Below are 21,556 nucleotides of genomic sequence, written 5' to 3'. Positions count from 1 at the left end.
GGGTCAGTAGCCTGTGGCACCCAGTGGAGAAGGGAATCTGGGACCTAGGTGCTCCTGATACAGACATTCAGATGGTTTTAACCGCACTCCTCTCTTCCACCTTCAAAGGTTCCTGGTATCTCAATTTCCTGAACCTTTGTAGGAGATATGGTGTGTTTATTGGCCATTCCACATGGCTGCAGCTTGAGAGAGCAGAGCACACACCTCGGTCACCTGCTGACTTGTCTGTTTGCTTTCTACCTTCAAAAGTTTGATTGATATCTTTCTCTTATTATTCCTGTTCTTATCACTGTGTAGTTCTGCTTTTGTAAATTTATTACCACTATTTGGCAGGGTTTTGGTAGAAAGTAGAAAGTAGAGCATGTGTTCAGACCACCATTTCCAAGTGAAAGATTCCACTTCTCTTAATGAACCATCTTAGGTCTCCCCAGATTCTGCCCAGGGCAAGGAGATTTAAAGCAACCTTCCAGGCCAGTATTCTTAGACTCTGCAACTCTCAGGTTTGGACATAAGTTTATTTTGTTTTGTTTTTTTTTCTATTACAGTGTAAGGAATCACACCAAAACTTAGCCACTTAAGACCATTGTTTTATTATAATTTCTCTTAATTATGGGGTGGCTGGGCTCAGCTAGATGGTTCTCGTGCAGAGCCTGTCTTGCAGTTGTACTTAGTGGCTGGGTCTGGGACCATCTTGATAGCTTATTTACTTCCTTGTCTGGTGTCTGGGCCAGGAAGACTCAAACACTTGGGGTCTGGAACGGCTCCTTAGATCTCTCTCTCCCTGTGGTATTCGCATGTGTTCTTTCCAGCATGGTAGCTTCAAGGCAGACAGACTTTTTATGTGGTGACATGGGGTTTTAGAGGTGTGTTCCAAGAGACAGCCACCTGGAAGCTCTATCACTTTTCTCAGCAAGTCTTAGAAGAGCCCTTTCCCCTGAACCTCGTGAGCTGACGCAGCCACAAAGGCCCACTTGGTTTCAAGTGGGGTGACATACTTTTCATTGGGGTAGTGTCAGTTTCTGGACCACATGGGAGCTGGGAAATTTATGGCAACCGTATTTGGAAAGTAGAGTTAAAAGATTCTCTCTAGCATTGCTACTTAATCTCTAGATGAGAAAAAGTAACTTAGCTCCTTAGATATCCATGTTCTTACTCATGAATTGTAAATGTGTTAGCTGTTGGTACAGGAATGCTACTGACCATTCCCCTCAAAAGTGGTATACAATAATACCCATTTATTTGTTACACATGTGTTTCTAGATATCTGGAGTTCAGTTCATCTAGGCTGGTGTCCAAGCTGCTGGTTGGGTTGAGACTTTTGCAGCATGTGTTTTTCCACTGTCTTAGACCAGCAGCTCCTTGAGGCATATTCTTATGGCTAAAGGGAGGAATTCAAGGGACAAGTGAAAAAGCACAAATACGTTTAAAGCTTCTTTTCCTGTCAAATCAGTTAACATCTCATTGACCACTGAAGTCATATATCCAAGCTCATCATCTGTGGGGGTTGGGGAATATCTTCTTGGTCAACAGGGAAGGAGTGTTTATTTGGGGAATGATGGTCTAATCTATCATATAGATTCTCCCTCTGTTTTTGACTTTGATGTATTATGGAGAGATTTTCTTAGGACAGCAGTTGTTCAGTTGCTAAATTGAGTCTGATTCTTTTAGACCTCATGGACTACAGCACTCCATGCTTCTCTGTCCCCCACTATCTCCTGGAGTTTGCTCGTATTCATGTCCATTGAGTCGGTGATGCTATTTAAATATCTCATCCTCTGTTGCCCAATTTTCCTCCTGCCTTCAGTCTTTTCCAGCATCAGGGTCTTTTCCAGTGAGTCAGCTCTTTGCATCAGGTGGCTAAAGTTTTGGAGGTTCAGCATCAGTCCTTCCAGTGAATATTCATGGTTGACTTCCTTTTGGATAAACTGGTTTGATCTCCTTCCAGTCCAAGGGACTCTCCAAGAGTCTTCTCCAGTATCACAGTTCGAAAGCAGCAGTTCTTTGGCGCTTAGCCTTCTTAATGGACCAATTCTCACATCCCTACATGACTGTTGGGAAAACCATATCCCTTCACTTATATGGATCTTTGTTGGCACAATGATGGCTCTGCTTTTTAATATGTTGTCAAGGTTTGTTATAGCTTTCTTTCCAAGAAGCAAGCATCTTTTAATTTCATGGCTGCAGTCACCATCTGCAGTGATTTTTGGAGCCCAAGAAGATAAAATCTGTCATTGCTTCCACTTTTTCCCTTTCCATTTGCCATGAAGGTATTGGACGAGATACCATGATCTTACTTTTCTTAATGTTGAGTTTCAAGCCAGCTTTTTCACTGTACTCTTTCATCCTCATCAAGAGCCTCTTTAGTTCCTCTTCATTTTCCCCATTAGGATCGTATCATCTGCATAACTAAGGTTGTTGATATTTCTCCCAGCAATCTTGATTTTCACTTGTGATTCATCCAGCCTGGCATTTCACATGGTGAAACGTGAATTTCACATTTCCCTGGTGGCTCAGACGGTAAAAGATCCACCTCCAATGTGGGAGACCTGGGTTTGATCCCTGGTTTGGGAAGATCCCCTGGAGGAGGGCATGGCAGCCCAGTCTAATATTCTTGCCTCGAGAATTCCCATGGATAGAGTAGCCTGGCGGGCAACGTGGGTTGCAAAGAGTCAGACACGACTGAGCAACTGAGCACACAAACAGACTCTGCATATAAGTTAAATAAGCAGGATGACAGTATACAGTCTTGATGTACTCCTTTCCCAGTTTTGAACCAATCCGTTGTTCCATGTTCTAACTGTTGCTTCTTGACCTGCGTACAGGTTTCTCAGGAGACAGGTAAGGTGATCTGGTATTCCCATCTAATAATTTTCCACAGTTTGTTGTGATCCACACAGTTGCAGGATGTGAGATCTTTTAGCTGTGGCACGTGGGATCCAGTTCCCTGCCCAGGGATCAATGTTCAGCCCCCTGCATTGAGAGCATGGAGCCCTAACCACTGGACCACCAGGGAAGCCCCAAAGGTTCTTAAATGTAAAACTCTCATTTTGTGTTACCTGTGATGGTGAAATAGTACCGGGTGCAGGAGTGAGATAGTTCTTAATATGAAAATTTGGTTCTAGTCCCAAGAAGCCTAGAAGGAAAAAGAAAAGATAAGGACTTCTGTTCTTTGCAAATCTGGAATATAGGGTTTGTCTGTCATTATTGTGAATGACCTGTTTGAACACTCAGAATAACACCATAATCTTGGACCCTCCAACAGACGGATCGCAGTTAAACAAAATTCCTCAGACGTTTTGGGAACCCCAAGGCAGACATAAGGCATTTCCCCTCTTTATCTGAAATTTCTGGCATCAAATTCATATATTCATTTGATCCTTTAGGAGTCAGTTTTATTGAGGGCAGTTTTCTCAGATTTGAAATTGGACAGGGTTCTCAATTGGGTAACTTTCTTTCACTCCTAAATCACTATCTGTGTAGCTAGTTTTAAGGAATTTTGTTTCATCTTTGGGTTGTTTTAGGTACAGAACAGGAGCTTCTTTAGAGTATCCCAATTGCTTATACTGTTGCTTTTCTCCTGAAATAATGCCAGTGTGTTTCTCCCAGTTACTCCACGTCCCTGTTCCCACTTTGACTTAAGCGTGAGCACTAATGTGCACGTGAGGTGCAGTGGGAGAGCCCTTCAGTCTTCACCTTGGTGATCTCACGTGGGCTCTGATTCAGGGTGACGGTCATGTGACAGAAGTAATGGAGGGGGTTTGAGAGACAGCAGACTTCCATCTGCTGCTGTTTCCTTTTTTGAATTAATAAGGGCTAATGTCTGTCTAGAACTGTTGAAGTAAATTTTAACCATAACGCTCAGCAGCCAGAGTTTACAGAAAGCCCAGTGATTTTTTCCTTGGTTCTTTATGCCTTTTTTATTAGATTTTGTTTCTCTCCTTTTCTTCCACTTGTAAACTTGGTGTCTTCCCTTGGTACAGGGTGATTAAGGAAGTGGATGCCACATCTAAAGAAGCCAAATCCTTCTTCAAGCAAAATGAGAAGGAAAAACCCCAGTCTAACGTCCCTCCAGCAGTGCCATCACTTCCTGCCGGGTCAGGGTGAGTAGTCTAGTCTCAGGCCGAGACGCACCTGGCACGTTGGAGAAGCTGTTTTCACAACAAGGGCGCCTTGCCTGTAGCTCTCGTGGCTGCTTTCCTGAGAGCAGGAATTCTGCTGCTGTTCTGTCTTTGCTGAAATACCTGCCAAAATGGAGGATGCAGAGAACAATACTTGCAGAATGGAGGATGCAGGCTTCTTGTTTGATTCTGAGCAAAGTCCTGGTTTACAGTGTTGGCCACAGAGGTGAACATATAGTAGACTTCACACTTAAAAAAATGATTTTTGAATGTAAATGTCAGCAGTTCATCATAACATGTAATAAAGATTTGAGTTGAATACTTCCTTCCTAAGGATCTCCTAGTAACAAAAAAAGGTCAAGGCTGACTTACAAATAATTTTATTAGCACATTGTCAAAAACTTAACAGTTTTTCTCCCTTCATGGTTTCCATAGTACATGAGTTATTTTGAGCTGAAGACTAGAATTCTTTCCTTGGAAGAAGGAAAAATTTCTTTCTTCTTAATCTGCGTGTAAGAAGTAAAGGTGACAGTTAAGTGGGAGTCAGGGCACTTGCCTCGAGAGCGGCGAACATGGGCCACTCACTCCCGTCACAGCGCTGACCACCTTGACTCCCGAGCAGAGCTCGCTCTCTTCTTGAGAGAAGCTGTCACCTATAGTTGACTTGCTGACCTTTCAGTTTTTGCTTCATCCTTTCCCCTAAAACGGTGAAGTTTTGTTTTCTGCTTTTTTTTTTTTCCTGAGAGCTGAGATAAAAATAGGAGGCTCTAAGCTAAAACAACATGCTTTTAGCTTTCTAGTTATTATATTGTCTGAGAGGGGTTCTCTGCAGACCAGTGGCTTTCAGACTTTATTGACTGCCACTCACACTAAGAAATACATCTTACGTTATGACTTAAGTGAAGTGAAAGTTGCTTAGTCGTGTCCGACTCTTTGCAACCCCATGGACTGTAGCCTGCCAGGTTCCTCTGTCCATGGAATTTTCTAGGCCAGATTACTGGAGTGGAATTCTCTTCTACTTTCCCTTCTCCAGGGAATCTTCCCAACCCCGGTATCGAACCCAGGTCTCCCTCATTGCAGGCAGGTTCTTTACTGTCTGAGCCACCAGGGAAGCCCTACATTATGACTTAGTCTACCCATAAATATAGATATGTATGGTGACTTCTATTTTATGTCTATTATTATGTAGTTATTTTGTGTAGTATATGTCTTTTGGAAGAATGTTATGACCCATTCAATCAATTTCACAATCTCTTACAACCTGTATTTAACTAATACTGCTCTAGACTACATAATAGAATTAGCATTCTGCAGGCTTATCTCTGGGTCAACAGGCTTGTATCTGGTATTATTAAACAATGCCTCTTGCATTTATTGAAAGTGTTACTGTGAATGTTACTGTGGATTAAGTGCTGGATAGAAATAAAGTCAGAGTTTCTTCTGCCTTAGATTTCTAGCATAGTTAGTTTCAAGTAGCATAATTTTTATTTCTAGCTTCCTTGGGTGTTTCTTAAAATAGAGATTCTACTTGGAAACAGTGTGTTTCAGAAAATAGGGTTACCATAGTTCTAAAGATAACCGGAGGAGGGAGAAGGGGCATCTTGGCAAGGTCAGCTTGTTTAAGTCAGAGTCAGTCATGAAAATCTCACTGTATTCTGTATTCATGCCATGCTTTCTTAGAAAGAGCTACTAACCTTTCAAAGATAAGAAATCTGCTATGTTTTAGTAGGAACCAGAAGGAAACAGATGGCATCCTCAAACTGGGACACCTCTAGGAGATTTTAGGAACTCACAGTGCAATGAAAGACTGCACAGATAGTGAGAGTGCAGCATCCCTGGGGTTGGCAATAATGAGGCTCCATCGCCACCCCTCGACCTGAGGGGCGCGGCAGGGAGCAGCCTGTGGCGGTGAGGATGAGGAGGATCTCCTGTCAGGAGCTGAGGGCTTCGCTTGAGCGATGGATCATCCAGGGGAATAAATAACCAAATATCCCACTCCTCCCTCCATCCTTTCTCTGCTGGGGACTCCATTGGTCAATGAGGCTCATGAAAGAAAAAATTATCCTCTACTTGTTAAAATGCAAGGAAGATTTATTCAGGCTTATTGCAGTAGGTATTAACAACTGTCACAGTAGGGGAGAAAGATCAGGCTTAACTTTTATTTTTTAAATTTTTTTTGGAGTTCATTTGCTTTACCATGTTGTGTTAATTTCTGCTGTACAGCAAAGTGAATCAGTTATACGTATACATATATCCCCTCTCCTTTGGGTTTACTGCCTATTTAGGTCACCACAGAGCACTGAGTAGAGTGCCTGGTGCTGTAGAGGAGGTTCTCATTACCTATTTTATGCATAGTGTCATAGTGTGTATATGGGGGGCTTCCCTGGTGGCTCAGACGGTAAAGCATCTGCCTGCAATGCGGGAGACCCGGGTTCAGTTCCTGGTGTGTATATGTCAGTCCCATTCTCCCAGTTCATCCTGTCCCTGCCTTTACCCCTTGGTATCCTCTACATTCGTTCTCTGCATCTGTGTTTCTATCTGTGCTTTGTAAATAAAATCATCTATACCATTTTTTCAGATTTCACATATATGTGTTAATACACGGTATTTGTTTTTCTGACTTAACTTCATTGTGTATGACAGTCTCTAGGTCCATAGACATCTCTACACAGGACTCGGCTTCACTTTTCTTTTTCTGCCTGAGTAATGTCCCGTTGTATAGATGTGCCCCGTTTGCTTTATCCATTCCTCTGTTGACGGACATGCAGGTTGTTTCCATGTCCTGGCTATTGTAAATAATGCGGCAGTGAACACTTGGGGTGCGTGTGTCTTTCTGAATTATGGTTTTCTCTGGGTGTATGCTCAATGGGGGGATTGCTGGGTCACACGGTAGGTCTATTTTTAGTCTTTTAAGAAAGCTCTGCTGTTCTCCATAGTGGCTGTATCAGTTTACATTCCTACCAACAGTGCAGGGTGGTTTGCTTTTCTCCACACTTCTGCAGCATTTGTTGTTTGTCGATTTTGCGATGATGACCATTCTGACTCATGTGTACCTCATAGTTTTCAGGCTTGACTTTGCATGCAGCAAAGAGCTGGGATTTGTGGCCAGGGAGCAGATGAGGGCTGGGAGGATGGTCTGTGGATGGGCCAGTGCCGAGGGCGACAGCAGCAGCGAGAGGGTTCTGGCTCACTGACCCAACAGGGCTCTTGTTGCAGCCCGGCCAAGGACTTACATGTCAAAGGTGGCAAATGAGGAAACTGTTCAGATACTGAGCGTGATCAGCTGTCAAGGGTGGGTGATGCTGTTTAACCTGATTTAGCAGGATTCTTGCTAAAATTGAGCTCTGCAAGCCCAGTGAGGAGAGGGGCCAAGTTTGAGACGTCATGGAGAAGAGGTTTCAAAGGAGCCTAAGACTGGATCAAGTAGAGAGTCTCTTGTTGATACACCCATACAGGACAGCATCTGGGGCAAGGAGCAGTGTGGAGACGGATGCAGAGGCATCCAGACGGGTCAGCCAGTGACGCATCCTTCAGCAGATTAATGAACTCACTCCTTCGTGACGGGGTGGAACCTGAGCTTCTTTGAAAGCTATAATGAAACATAACAAGATTACAAGGATATGTCTGACTGAGTAAAAAAGTCCTCACAGTTTGTACATAAAAACAGAGACACATTTCATTAATGATACATGGACTTTGGATTTCTCAATAAATCCAGCAGATGACCTTCAAAGTTGACATGATCATTTTTCTGAGATTTATCTCAAAAAATGTCCACAGTGGTCGTTGTGCTTGGCAAAAGACAGGGTCAAAAGGAATTCAGTTGATCTGAGGTGTCTAACAGCATTTTATCAGTGCAGACATCAGTATGTGCTGCAGGCTGCACACACATGGTGTGGAAAGTCTTCAGAAGAGTCTACAGGAGATACCAAATTTATTAAATGAAATTTATTTAACACAGTAAAATTTTTTTTCAGTGTTGGAATTGTTTCAGTTAATAGAGGTTGCCCAGCAGAAACACATTGTTTGTTTATTTCTCTCCTCTCTAAACAGATTTAAGCAATACAGGAAAACCAGAGCAGGAGAGTAAAACATCCTGTCCCACATCCTTTGCTAGAATCACAGGAGCAAACGTTTGTAACTGAAAATGCATTTCCTCCACATGTTTAAAATAGTACACTGCTTTGGCTTAAAAAATCCAAAGTTTATACTTTGGGGATAGAGTAAACCAAACATCCAGTTTTCACTGGAGGCAGGAATCAGAGACGACAGTTAACTCTACAATTGGTAGAAGAAGCACCGCGCTCACCCTGCTGTGTCTGAATTCTCCTAGTCCTGTTACTCTAAGCGCTTTGTCCACTTCTCACCTTCCACTCCCCTCCAGCCCTGTTGACCAGTTGAATCCAGCTTCTGTCAGCGTTTGTGGGTGTTGGGCTGGTACATTCACTGCTTGTCTTCAACCCAGCATTTACTACTTACTTTATTCCAACAGTGGGCAGCCATGAAGTGCCCTTCAAGTTTATGATCCCAGCCAGAGGCATTAACTTGTTTGATTAAGGGCTTACTGTTTTAGATTCCTCTTTATAGACTGAAAATGATCTAAACCAGTAAAACATAAGGGTTCAAGACATCATTTTCCTGTGTAATTTTGTGTTGTCATCTCGATCTGTTGAGGGGAAAAAAAAGGCTTCATTGTTGAGTCTCAGACATCATCCTAGGTGGTATCAGGTTAGCACTGTTTGCCCCAAAAATAGAAGAGAGAGGATTCCTCACAGTGTCACACTGCTGGTTGAAGACCTGTTGGTATTGAGTGTATTTGAGACATCCATCCCCAGGACCTTTACTTCATACAACAGAATCTGTCTGAGCCATTGATCTCTCCCAAACTCCTTGGACATGAGTTAAAACCTTGTTGGCTTTTAAGTTTCAATATATAGTCTTTTGATAGAGATCATTGGGCATTTTACTTCTAGAAATAAAAATCAAACATAGACACAGCACTGGGTTGGAAAAGTTTCTAATTTTTGATCTGAATCTCATTGCTGCTAAGTCGCTTCAGTCATGTCCGACTCTGTGCGACCCCATAGACGACAGCCCAGCAGGCTCCCTCGTCCCTGGGATTCTCCAGGCAAGAACACTGGAGTGGGTTACCATTTCCTTCTCCAATGCATGAAAGTGAAAAGTGAAAGTGAAGTCCCTCAGTCGTGTCCGACTATTAGCGACCCCATGGACTGCAGCCTACCAGGCTCCTCTGTCCATGGGATTTTCCAGGCAAGAGTACTGGAGTGGGGTGCCATTGCCTTCTCCCTGAATCTCATTATTGATCTCCAAATTTTGACCTCCAAATTATTCACAGAAAATATATTTACATCAATAGCAAAAAAAAAAAAAAGACAGGTTGTCTCAGAAATCTGACTCCACCTCCAGGTTTGATGCTCTTGTGAAATGCCTGATCAGGTGGCACGCGCCTGTGGGCCCGTGAGTAGGTATACATGACGAGGTTACTGAATGCCAGAGAAGGGCCATTCCTGGAAGAAGAGAATCAGCTTGTTTCAAAAGAATAAATATCATAAGTAAGTGCTTATTGGTAATTATTATAATTAATTATTATTAATTATAATTATATAATTATACAATTAACTATATTTATAATTTATATATATTTATAAATATTTTATTGACATATTTCTAATTTATATATAATTAATTATTATAATTAAGTTCATTTGAAGAAAGTGGACATTCTAGACATGACCTGTGATATCTTTCATATTCGTTTTTAAGAGAACAAACAGTATTAGTTTAATAGTTTAAAATTGGATGTACCTTATCTCTCTTTAAAAAATAGCTATAGTGAACTGTATTTATTTACCAATTAAGTTATGCCATTCTTTAGTTAGCTGCTACTGCTGCTGCTGCTGCAGTACTACTAAGTACTGCTACTGCTAAGTTGCTTCAGTCGTGTCCGACTCTGTGCGACCCCAGAGACGGCAGCCCACCAGGCTCTGCCATCCCTGGGATTCTCCAGGCAAGAACACTGGAGTGGGTTGCCATTTCCTTCTCCAATGCATGAAAGAGAAAAGTGAAAGTAAAGTTGCTCAGTCATGTCCAACTCTTAACGACCCCATGGACTGCAGCCCACCAGGCTCCTCCGTCCATGGATTTTCCAGGCAAGAGTACTGGAGTGGGGTGCCATTGCCTTCTACGTAGTTTTTAGCACTTCCCCCAAAATGCTGTCTATCTCCATTTTTATACACCTCTCTCTTCCCCACCGCCAGGAAACCACTAATCTATCTCTTTGTCTCGATTTGCCTGTTTGGACATTTCATATAAATGGAGTCATACAGCATTTCTTGCTTTGTGTCTGGCTTCTTTGACTAGCATGATGTGTGTTGGTTTTTTTGGCTGCACTGTGTAGCATGTGGGATCTTAGTTCCCTAACCAAGGATGGAACCCGTGCCCCCTGCTTTAGTGACTAAGCACACACAGACATTCATGTACAAGTTTTTGTAGGGATATGTGTATGAACCTGGGTATGAAATTTCTGGGTCATGTGGTAAGTTGGACACAGTTTTGGATAGGACAAGGAGCCATAAGAGGAGAATTCACGTGTTACCAAGAGGTTCCTTTGACCGTGATTTCTTTTAAAGCATGTGTAGTTCTATATATAAGCTCTGCTGTAGGAAAAAGAGACTGGTGGAAAGCTGTAATGTCCAGTAACATTATAAAAGAAATGGCTAGATAAAAGGTAAAGCAATTTCCTTTTGTCATAGTTTATGTTGGATGTAAGGAGAGAGGTTAAGACTTTTGGTTTGTTCCCACAGCCAGCTCTAAGCTTTCTACTTAGTGAGATTTCCTGTTTGATGATAATTTGGGGTTTTACTTCAGCTGACTCAGGGCTGGCCCTCCCCTTATTTTATTACTGTTTGTAAATAGATGAGTTTCATGACTTTTCCATTAATGTTTGAATGTAACTTTGTTGCTCTTAGTGGATGTGGTTCTGCCAGTAGGAGGTGTTCAGGAACATGTGGTGAGAGGGAGATTTTGGTGCCACATGACTTGAGACCATTGGTACTTAGTGGGTGGGGTTCAGGGGTACTGAATATCCTGCAGTGCTTAGGACAGTTTATGCAGAGAATTTTCTTTTCCAAAATGCCAGTAGTGTCCCCTTTGTGACATACTGTTTTAGGGAGCTGGGGTCCTTCATTTTCCGGTTTGAGACTCCTCCAGGGTAGACATTCACAAACTGACAGTTGATGAATCAGATCTGTCCTTGGATGTTTTATTTGACCAGTATTTAAAAATCAGGAGAGTTGGCATAGGTGGATTATTGGCTTTTCTTCAGAAATAAGTTGTACCCCTGCCCCCACTCTTTCCTGACAGCGGGAAGGAACTGGAGCAGAGCCGATGGGTTGTGCCCATTCCCGTTCTCTCTCCTCAGTGTTGCTGCCTGCCAGGTCCCTGCAGTCAGGTGATTCTCACATGCTTGAACCCTGTGTTCCTCCTTAATGCTCAAGTTAATTACCTTTTGGAACCAACTTGTCTTCTAGATTAAGTATCAGACTTACTGCCTTCTCAGATTGTAGGTTAAATGTTTATCTGCTTTAAAAGAATAAGTAGTTTCTGTTTATTGATAGTTTACCAGATTTAAGACACAGTCCTAAATGTACATGTATTATTTCATTTACTCCCCATGGACACTTCAAGAAACAGGTGCTAACTTTGTGCCCATTTCACAGAACAGGAAACTGAAACTCAGGGAGGTGCTCTTAATTTGTTAAAAGTGCATAGTTGTTGGATGGTGAAGCCTGGATTCAAGTCTAGGTCTACTTGAGACCAAAACCTGAACTCTCAGCCACTGTGCCTTACAACCACTCCTTCTTATTTTCCTAATTGACCTTTTTTGTTAAAAGTATCTCTTCAGCTTTATAACTGATGAAGGACCCTTTAAGGCTATTTTGTGTTTTGTTATTTTTGAAGGAAGTGAGATGACTATTTAATCCCATTTCCTTTGTAAGCCTTTTCCTCATTAACCATGACTAGTCGGGTTTCCTGTATTATATTTTAATCTCAGCCTTATCTCATGAAATTGAAGGAGCTAACACATTTTAAAAATGAGTTCCAGGTTTGTTTAGAAAGCAAAGATACCTCTTTGCCGACAAAGGTCTGTATGGTCAAGGCTGTGGTTTTTCCAGTAGTCATGTATGTATGGGATGTGAGAGTTGGACCATAAAGAAGGCTGAGCGCTGAAGAATTGATGCTTTCAAATTGTGACACTGGAGAAGCCTCTTAAGAGTCCCTTGGACAGCAAGGAGATCAAACCAGTCAATCCTAAAGGGTATCAACCCTGAATATTCATTGGAAGGACTGATGCTAAAGCTCCAATACTTTAGGGCTACCTGATGTGAAGAGCCTACTCATTGGAAAAGAGGCTGATTGATGCTGGGAAAGATCGAAGGCAAGAGGAGAAGGGGGCGACAGAGGATGACATGGTTGGATGACATCACCGACTCAATGGACATGAGTTTGAGCAAACTCCAGGAGGTCATGAAGGACAGGGAAGTCTGGCGTGCCACAGTCCGTGGGGTCGAAAAGAGTCGGATACAACTTGGCGACTGAACAACAGCAGCAGTGGACTCCTACTGAGGTCTGAATTTTACATTGCAGAAAGCTTATGTGAGGACCCCCCTCCCAGCTTCCAGGGGACCCAAGTAGGAGATATCCTTGTCTGGCTTGTTTTAAGGTCATTTCTTCTTGCAACCCTTTGTTCCAGAGTAGGACTATCTAGAAACAGCTTTTAAGAGGAAATGATTGATTCTATCAGCCTCACTGGTACTGCTGTTACTTTACTTATCAGCTCCAGAATGCTGCTTTTCGTTGGGGCAAGAAAACCCTGTACCGACTTTCACCTACATGTTCTTCAATGGATGCTTATATTCTGCTTCATTTGGTTTTAGCTTATTCTTAAATTTTATTTTAGTTATACTCTACAGTTGTTGCAGGTATAGGATAAGTGGATTTGAAATTGAAATTAAACAATTCTTTTAAGATTTCCCCATGAATACTTGGAATATTTTGAATTTATTACAGGTGATCTCATCTCATGCGCATTCTTGATTTGAAGAGATTGTTCCAGGTCAAGCTAGTATCTGAACGAATTATGAATGGAGAGATTAATGATATTCCTTTCACCCCACCCTTCACTTTTTTGGGGAGACTTTTTGATATTTGGATCAAGTAATTCATGCATCTAAATGAGAACCCAAACATGGAAACACTGCAAAGTAAGGACATTTTTCCTTTGTAGTCACTAGGATGGGATTGAATCCCTACAGCAAATACTATGCCTCTAGGAAATGTCGCTTTTGGTTTTCAGGTTGCCCAGAGTTGAACAAGCTCTAGTGATCTTAGCAAGTCCTATCAAGGAGTTGCTTTATTACACAGAGCAACCTGCTTTTAAACACTTTGCCTTTACCCTTGAGTTAAAGCGGCAACAAGCCTAAGAGCCAGGTACCTGTATGTGTTACAAATTTTAAAATTTTTATTTTTCTGTATTCCTATACCCTTGATTTTGCCAAATTTCTCTTGGTGTGAAATAGGAAAGGAAGATGCTTTGAGTGCTTCTTGGAGTGTAGGGAAGCATAGAAAGGGTAGGTAGCTGAAGTTATGACTCGTGAAGTTCACTTGGTGCGATAATAGGAAATTGATTTGGAAAAGATACATAGAGGCCTTCATTTAAGAAGAGAATTGTGATGCTGTAGGGACGAAGTGGAAATATTTTGATTGTAACATGAATTTATTGATTTTAGTTGCTTCTTGTGTTTTGGCTTCTTTCAGTGTGCACTAGAGGGCAGAGTTCCCCTGAAAAGATGGTTTGTCTTTGGCAACATCCCAGCAGAAGAAACATTCATTCCTAAGATCGGGTATATAAGTGTGTACATTTTTCTCTAATGATATGAGATTATTCTCTTGGTATGAAATATTTTTATGTTTTATATATAGTTTCTACATTTTTCTTTTATTAGAGAATTTGTTTTGTTTTAAATTGTACCATTGTGCTTAGAAAGTGGAAAATGATTTTTCTTCTCTTGAGTTCTTTCATTGCCAGTCCCAGAGGCTAATCGTTTTAGCCAGTTATCAGTTATATTCCAATCCTTCCCTATATTATGCTAATATATTATAATATATATACATTAAAACAAAAATGGACTTATTCTTTCTTCAACTTGTATTTTTAAACAGTCTTATTTTGGATATCTTTTCAGGTCCAGTATAAACATCTACACGTCTTTATGCCTGCATGATACTCTGTTGTGTGAATATTCTATAATTTGAATAACCAACCATTCCCTTATTGGTGAACTTTTAGTTTTCCAGATTTTGCACTTATGAATAGTTCTGTAGTAATCCTTGTACATACTTTTTTTTTTTTAATCTTCTCATGCTGTTATTTCTGGAAGACAGATTTCTTATAAGTGGAATTGCTGAGTCAAATGTATGCACCTTAAATCCTAATAGATACTGCCAAATAGGCAACAACAGTTTGAAATCTCCAGTGTTATGTGAGTTGGAGGGCGCATTTCTGCACATCATTACTTGACTAGTATCCAAAGATTTCTCCACAATCATGTTAACTGATTCCTCTTAACCTACTGGTTTGTGTTGTGGCTTAAAATTCCCCCTCCTTTGAAAATTTTTATCAGAAACAGACTTTTTTTTTTCTTCCAAGAATTAAACTAGTGCTACATTTTGGTGCATTTTTCAAATGTTAGAAAAAGAATTAAGATTTTGGTATCACCTATAGATTGTCTCCATGTCATATCAGATCATCAAAGTTAATTAATTCTCAGTCATTTAAGAGTTCAGATAAAAACCTGAGTTTTATGAACGCTGAGAGCAATTGTGAGCCAGTTTAGGGACTGCAGTATATTATAGATTCTTTAAAATGCTATGTGTTACTTCTCTCTTTATGTCCTTAGTGGTGGAAGTCACTATTCCCAAATGTTTTCATGTCAGTGAAGAATGTCATTTGTCCTAAGCTTAGCAGCCAGTGGTTCTTACATTCTGATCATGTTCTGATACAGGCATCTTGCTACTGTTTGGTGGGAGGTTATGATTATATAGCGGAGAAGGCAATGGCACCCCACTCCAGTACTCTTGCCTGGAAAATCCCATGGACGGAGGAGCCTGGAGGGCTGCAGTCCATGGGGCCGCTGAGGGTCGGACACGACTGAGCGACTTCACTTTCATTTTTCACTGTCATGCATTGGAGAAGGAAATGGTAACCCACTCCAGTGTTCTTGCCTGGAGAATCCCAGGGACAGGGGAGCCTGGTGGGCTGCCGTCTCTGGGGTCGCACAGAGTTGGAGACGACTGAAGTGACTTAGCAGTATGATTATATAGAAAGATTCATATTTGATAAATATTTTTATTTGGATTGGGGAGTTTTTCTTATGGGAGAGGCTGAGTAGCTTTGTTCTCTTTATTTTGGTCAGGGATTGAAAATCAGGCTGATGTGAGGTCCAGCACTGAACTGTAGTCAGTTACTAGCCCTGGATTCTTGCCAAAACCCTGTTATCCGAGGGAACCTATGATAAACGTCATTCAAAATAATTTAAAATTTCTAACCTAGGCTAATATTTCTGTATCATTAAGAAAATGGGAGATTCTGAATAAGTGTTAATCTTTGGATATATTAATAGTAATTCTGGATGCTTATGACCATAAAAAAAATGTCACAGCCTTTTGAAAGTTAGACTTCCCTTGAATTTGAAATGCTTGCAATTTCATAGCTGCTTATTTGAGAATGAGCAAGAGCAGTCCACGCTTTGCATTGGCTTTTGCTTTAAACTGGGATCATTTAGCCCCAGATGCTTGCGAGATGGTGAACTGTAAGAGGTAGGAACCAAAAGAGAAGAGTTTCTCTATAGTCAAAGTGTGACATGTCTTATTTAAAGTGAGAATTAGAAAGATCCAAAGGATCCCATGTATAAAACACTCTTGATCTTGAACTCTTGTCTCATGTAACTAGTTTCAAAGAAAAGATTTGAGGGAGTTTCCTTTAGAGCATTAACCACAAGCATCATGTCTGCTTCCCAGCTGTGTTTCTGTATATGCTGTGGGTTAATGAAATCCTAGTTTTTGAAAGCATTTCAGAAAGTCATTCCAATTAAGTTTACGTTGGACCTATCTGGACCTCAATTTCTCAGTCTTGCTGTGATGAAGCCAACTTTCTTATTAGGCTAACTTGGACAATCAGCTATGTGTTTTACAGTATCATAGAAGAATGAGCCAGGTAGAATTTCAGCACAAAGGCTTAGCTTTTGAAGTATCTGTCTTTATGAAACTGGAGTTATATATGTATTTTTTAAAGCTCCTTTGAAATAGGACTTTGGTCAGCATCAAAATGAAAGCGAAGGATCAGTGCTTCTCAGATGTAGTAGGAAAAGTTTGGATAAAGGCTTCTGTTTTCCGTACATTTATCAATCCCTAGGGGAATTGATTGGCAATGGAAAATGGAACACATCTCCTTTCTCCCAGCGTTGTGTGTCATCTACTTACAATACAGTATCTCAGGACGCCCCTTCCTGATAAGACTGACATATCTCTGAGCTTCCCACTGCCGCCTCCTCTGTGTGTGTAGGGCGTCCACAGGGTTCAAAGGCCTCTTCTTCTGACCATCTCTTCAGTGCTGGTAGTTCGCTGTCTGTCAAATACTGCTTTTCTCCTGAGCTCCAGACCCATGTTTCTCATTGCTTGCTACAAGTTTATTCTGAATCCTCTTGACACCACAGTGGTCCAACATTTAATTCATTTTCTCTAAATTCTTCCATTTTACAGTACTGGAGAAATGGAGCCTGGGAAGCTAAGTAGCTTCTCAGAGAGAACTTCTAAACTAAAGCTTCTTTCTAATCCATTTTTCCTACCCGCTTGTCTGTCTCTGGAGAAAGACTATACCACCACTATTTCCTAAGTCATTCATCCCAGCCTCAGTGCTGTCTTCAATTCTTTCCTTTTTTTTTCCTATCCTTCCCCTACTCCCAACTGCCCAGTCCATTCAGTTCAGTTCAGTTCAGTCGCTCAGTCGTATCCGACTCTTTGCAACCCCATGAATCGCAGCACGCCAGGCCTCCCTGTCCATCACCAACTCCCAGAGTTCACTCAGACTCACGTCCATCGAGTCGGTGATGCCATCCAGCCATCTCATCCTCTGTCATCCCCTTCTCCTCCTCCCCCCAATCCCTCCCAGCATCAGAGCCTTTTCCAATGAGTCAACTCTTTGTATGAGGTGGCCAAAGTACTGGAGTTTCAGCTTTAGCATCATTCCTTCCAAAGAAATCCCAGGGCTGATCTCCTTCAGAATGGACTGGTTGGATCTCCTTGCAGTCCAAGGGACTCTCAAGAGTCTTCTCCAACACCACAGTTCAAAAGCATCAATTCTTCGGCACTCAGCTTTCTTCACAGTCCAACTCTCACATCCATACATGACCACTGGAAAAACCGTAGCCTTGACTAGACGGACCTTTGTTGGCAAAGTAATGTCTCTGCTTTTGAATATGCTATCTAGGTTGGTCATAACTTTCCATTAAGTCCTTTTAATTCCACCTTCAGAATGTTCTGAATATTCATTTATATTCTTTCCTTCTCTCTCTTCGTGCCTTCTGTCTGTATTTCATCTTCACTGACATTGCCTCTTTTCTGGGTCTTTCTTCATCATCTGTCTTGTAATTGAAATATTTTCTGAAGTCTTTGAATAGCTTGGATTATTATAATTGGTTCCTAAATTTACTTAAGAGACTGCAGTCTCTCTTCCTGTATCCACCCTGGATGCCATTGCTGGAATAAGAGATTTTGGGCAATGGTTCAATTTAGATCCTATCACTTGCTCAAAAATTTGATTATTTTTGCCTACTATTCAGTTCAAATTCTTTAGCCTAATATTAGTGAACAATGGATTTTAGTTCCAGCAAACCACACATTTTTCTGTTACTCTATTTGACAGCCAGAGAAGGGTCCTTCCCTTTGCCCCATATTTTCCTTCATCAGCTTATTCAGACTCCCTGTCTCCACCCCAGGTGCCGTCATCTCTTCCCATCTGTGGGAATCCTGCCCATTTTTCAAGCCCAGCTCTGCCCTCTCACACTCTGTCCTGATGCAGATCCTCTCTGTTTGTACTCCTGTCCCACTAATGGCCCTTTAAATATGTGACCATGAAGTATAGTTATTTTATTCTTCCTTATTCATGCCTTGAAGAGAATAAAACTCTTAAGATCTTTTCTTTGACGTTGAATTTCTGCAGTTCAATACTGGGTGGATGGTACAGATTTAATTTTGTTTCTTAAATCTGAAAATTCATGCCTTTTGAAAGTTCTGAAAATTTCTCAGGCATTGTCTCTTTGAATATTGTCTGTTTGCATTTTATCATCACCGTTTAGAATGCCTATATGTCAGGTCTTTTCATTTTGTCCTCCACATTGCTTCACTTCTCTAGTATTTTTCACCTCGCTGTATCTCTGAGTTGTCTTTTGGCTCTTTCCAGTGTCCCAGTTCTTTACTTTTTCTTCAGCTATGTCTAAGCTGTTTTAACTTGTTCACTGAGTTTCATTTCAATAAGTATGTTTTCTTTTTATTTTTACAATTTTTATTTGATTTGTTTGCAAATCTGCTTGTTTTTTTCTCATAGGATCATGTGGTTTTGAGGTTTTCTTTTATATTCATCATCGTTTTATGTGTGCTTCCTTTATAGTTTCTGTCTGATTGTTCTTTTATCAGAAGTTCTTAGAGTTCTAAAGCTGTCTTTATTTCATTTGTTGTCTCTTATAGTGGGTTATGGCCCTTTGTGTTTAGTATTCTTTATCATCTTTACTAAGGTTTTGTCTGTGGCGTGATCTCATATGGCCTAGTGAAATTATATTTCTCTAAAGTAAGATGAATTCTCCACTCGGTGCCCTGGCTTTTTATGTTTTCTTTTTTCTTTTTTTGCTTTGAAGTTTCTGGAACACTCAGCTATCATAACTGGAATAATTATGAATCCTAATTATCACAGGCCAGGGTTCCAGTTCTCAGGAGATACTCCCCCCCACCCCCACCTTTTCCCTACTGTCCAAGCAGAGAGAAGCTTTCTTGTTTGCTCTGTAGGCTGTTAGGTGAACTTTTCCTAGTCTGTCCTTTCCCTGAGGATACACAGTTTCTGTTTTATTTGAGACTTTAGTTCTAGCCTTCCACCTTTTACAAGTCCGAGACTAGTCCTGTTATCATGTGGATAGCAAAACCCAGGGCGGAAGTTATTGAAACTCCTTACCCACCGCATTCAGCTCCTCTAGCCACTGGATCAGCTCATATTCTGCCACTGTGGTTTCAGTTCCTTCCTTGATCCTGGCACCCTGGACGTTTCCCTTTTCTCTCGCCGGGTTTAACTATGCATTTAAAATAATGTTTGGTCTTTTGGTATATTTAAATCTAGTGTTTCTAGGTCTTCATTGGAGAATTTTAGGTCACATTAAACATTCATCTTGCCTGAACTGGAAGTTCATTGTGAGAAGTCGCTCAGTCGTGTCCGACTCTTTGCGACCCCATGGACTGTAGCCTGTCAGGGTCCTCTGTCCATGGGATTCTCCAGGCAAGAGTACTGGAGTGGGTTGCCATTTCCTTCTCCAGGGGATCTTCCCAACCCAGGGATCGAACTCAGGTCTCCTGCATTGCAGACGGACACTTTACCACCTGAGCCACCAGGGAAGCCCCTCTTTAAGGGCAGATACTGTGTATTGCTTTTTTAAAAAATGTTTCCCTGCAGCTAGTACGAAGTTGGTCATTACAATTGGCGAATTTGAAGTTACTCAAAGGAAATACTTCTGACTACACTGAGCATAGGAAGAAATACCCAGTAACCTATTAAAAAAAAAGGGGGTGGGGGGAACGGCATCTAGAGGCATTCAGGATGGTGCAGCGTCTGACGTTCCATCGTAGGCTGTCCTACAATACAGCCTCTACAAAACCAGGCCGTCCCGAACCCCTGGTAATAGAATTGTTTACCTTTATACCAAGAAGGTTGGGAAAGCACCAAAATCTGCATGTGTTGTGTGCCCAGGCTGACTTAGAGGCGTTCGTGCCGTGAGACCAAAAGCTGTCATGAAGTTGTCTAAAACGAAGAAACTTGTCAGCCGAGCCTATGATGGTTCCTTGTGTGCTAAATGTGTCTGCGACAGGATCAAGCGTGCTTTCCTTATTGAAGAGCATAAGACGTTGTGAAAGTATTGAAAGCACAAGCACAGAGTCAGAAAGCTAAATAAAAAATGAACCATTTTTGAGTAATAAAAAAGAAAATACCCAGTAACCTTTAAAAACACATTTGATGACTTTCTTTCATATCAGAAAGAAACTGATTCTTCTATTCAAACCCTATTGATTTTTACCATTAAAATACTGTATATCTTAAATATCTGTTGTTTTTCTTCCCTCTTTTGAGCTATTTACATTGCTCCCTTTGTTGGTTTTCCTTGTTCTCTTCAGAAACAAAATATCTGGGAATATTTTTTGTTACATTTTCTAAAGCATCCATGAATTTTCCTCATTCTCATATTAGTCTTATTTGTTGCCTTCCCCCACCCCGCCCCCAGCTCCATCTTAATGTCTGTTTTGAAAATCTTTACCACCAGGTGTTGTGGAGCTTCTTTTTGTCTGTCTGGTGCCTCACCCTCTCAGAAATCTGCAGGACATTTCATAAATGCCGCACTTCATGGGAGGCAAGGAGCCGAATATTCAAAACCATTGATTTCCCAGTGTTCTTTGTAGCTACTTTTCAGTCAGGAACCTGGGCTGCTTGAGTCAGATACCTGCCCAGGATTTTCAGTCCAGCCTAGTGAGGCAGAGGCAGCGAACTCGGAAGATCTTCCCGGGCCCACGTAGGGGCAGCAGCTGCAGTGCGTGTGGGACCCCAGACAGCAGCACCGTCAGTCTAGGTCTGTGGTGTGATTTGGGGGCATTGTTTCCAGCTTCTGAACTTGCTTCTTAAATCCTGGATTTTGATGAGTAACCCAATACCTTTTTTTTTTTTTTTAATTAAACTTTCTATTTTGAGAGATTGTAGACTCACATGCAGTTTGTAAAATAACAGCTTTCTTGAATCCTTGATCCAGCATCCCTCTATTGTAACATCTTACAGTATCACAAATAAAGTGCTACAGATAGTCATGTACAGGTTTTGTGTGGTTGTTAAGTGTGTGTATTTGTGGGGTGTTTTGTTTCGTTTCTGTCGCGCCATGTGTCTTGCTGGCTTTTTAGATCCCTGACCAGGGATTAAACCCGGGCTACAGCAGTGCAAGTACTGAGTCCTAACCCCTGAACTGCCAGGGAATTCACATAAGTGTGTTATTTTTGTGTGAACAAGTTTTCTATTGCTACTATAACAGATTACCATAAATGCAGCTACTTACAAAGCA

General features: G+C 41.3%; 1 protein-coding gene and 1 pseudogene across 2 annotated transcripts in view; both read left to right on the top strand.

Moving 5' to 3' along the window:
- Positions 1 to 21,556, top strand: part of LOC133229971 (craniofacial development protein 1) — a 103,919-nt gene that overhangs the window by 15,482 nt on the left and 66,881 nt on the right. Inside the window, exon 5 of one of the 2 annotated variants that reach the window (XM_061386794.1) lies at positions 3,981 to 4,100. The exons of the other annotated variant lie outside the window; for it this stretch is intronic. Within the exon in view, the coding sequence (XP_061242778.1) occupies positions 3,981 to 4,100 (120 nt within the window). The remainder of the gene's footprint in view (positions 1 to 3,980; positions 4,101 to 21,556) is intronic. 2 annotated transcript variants of the gene reach the window in all.
- On the top strand, positions 4,107 to 20,441 carry LOC133229974 (large ribosomal subunit protein eL34-like; annotated as a pseudogene).

The sequence above is a fragment of the Bos javanicus genome, chromosome 18 (assembly GCF_032452875.1).
Source record: "Bos javanicus breed banteng chromosome 18, ARS-OSU_banteng_1.0, whole genome shotgun sequence".
NCBI classification, from domain to species: Eukaryota; Metazoa; Chordata; class Mammalia; order Artiodactyla; family Bovidae; genus Bos; species Bos javanicus.
This window is presented reverse-complemented; position numbering and strand designations above follow the sequence as displayed.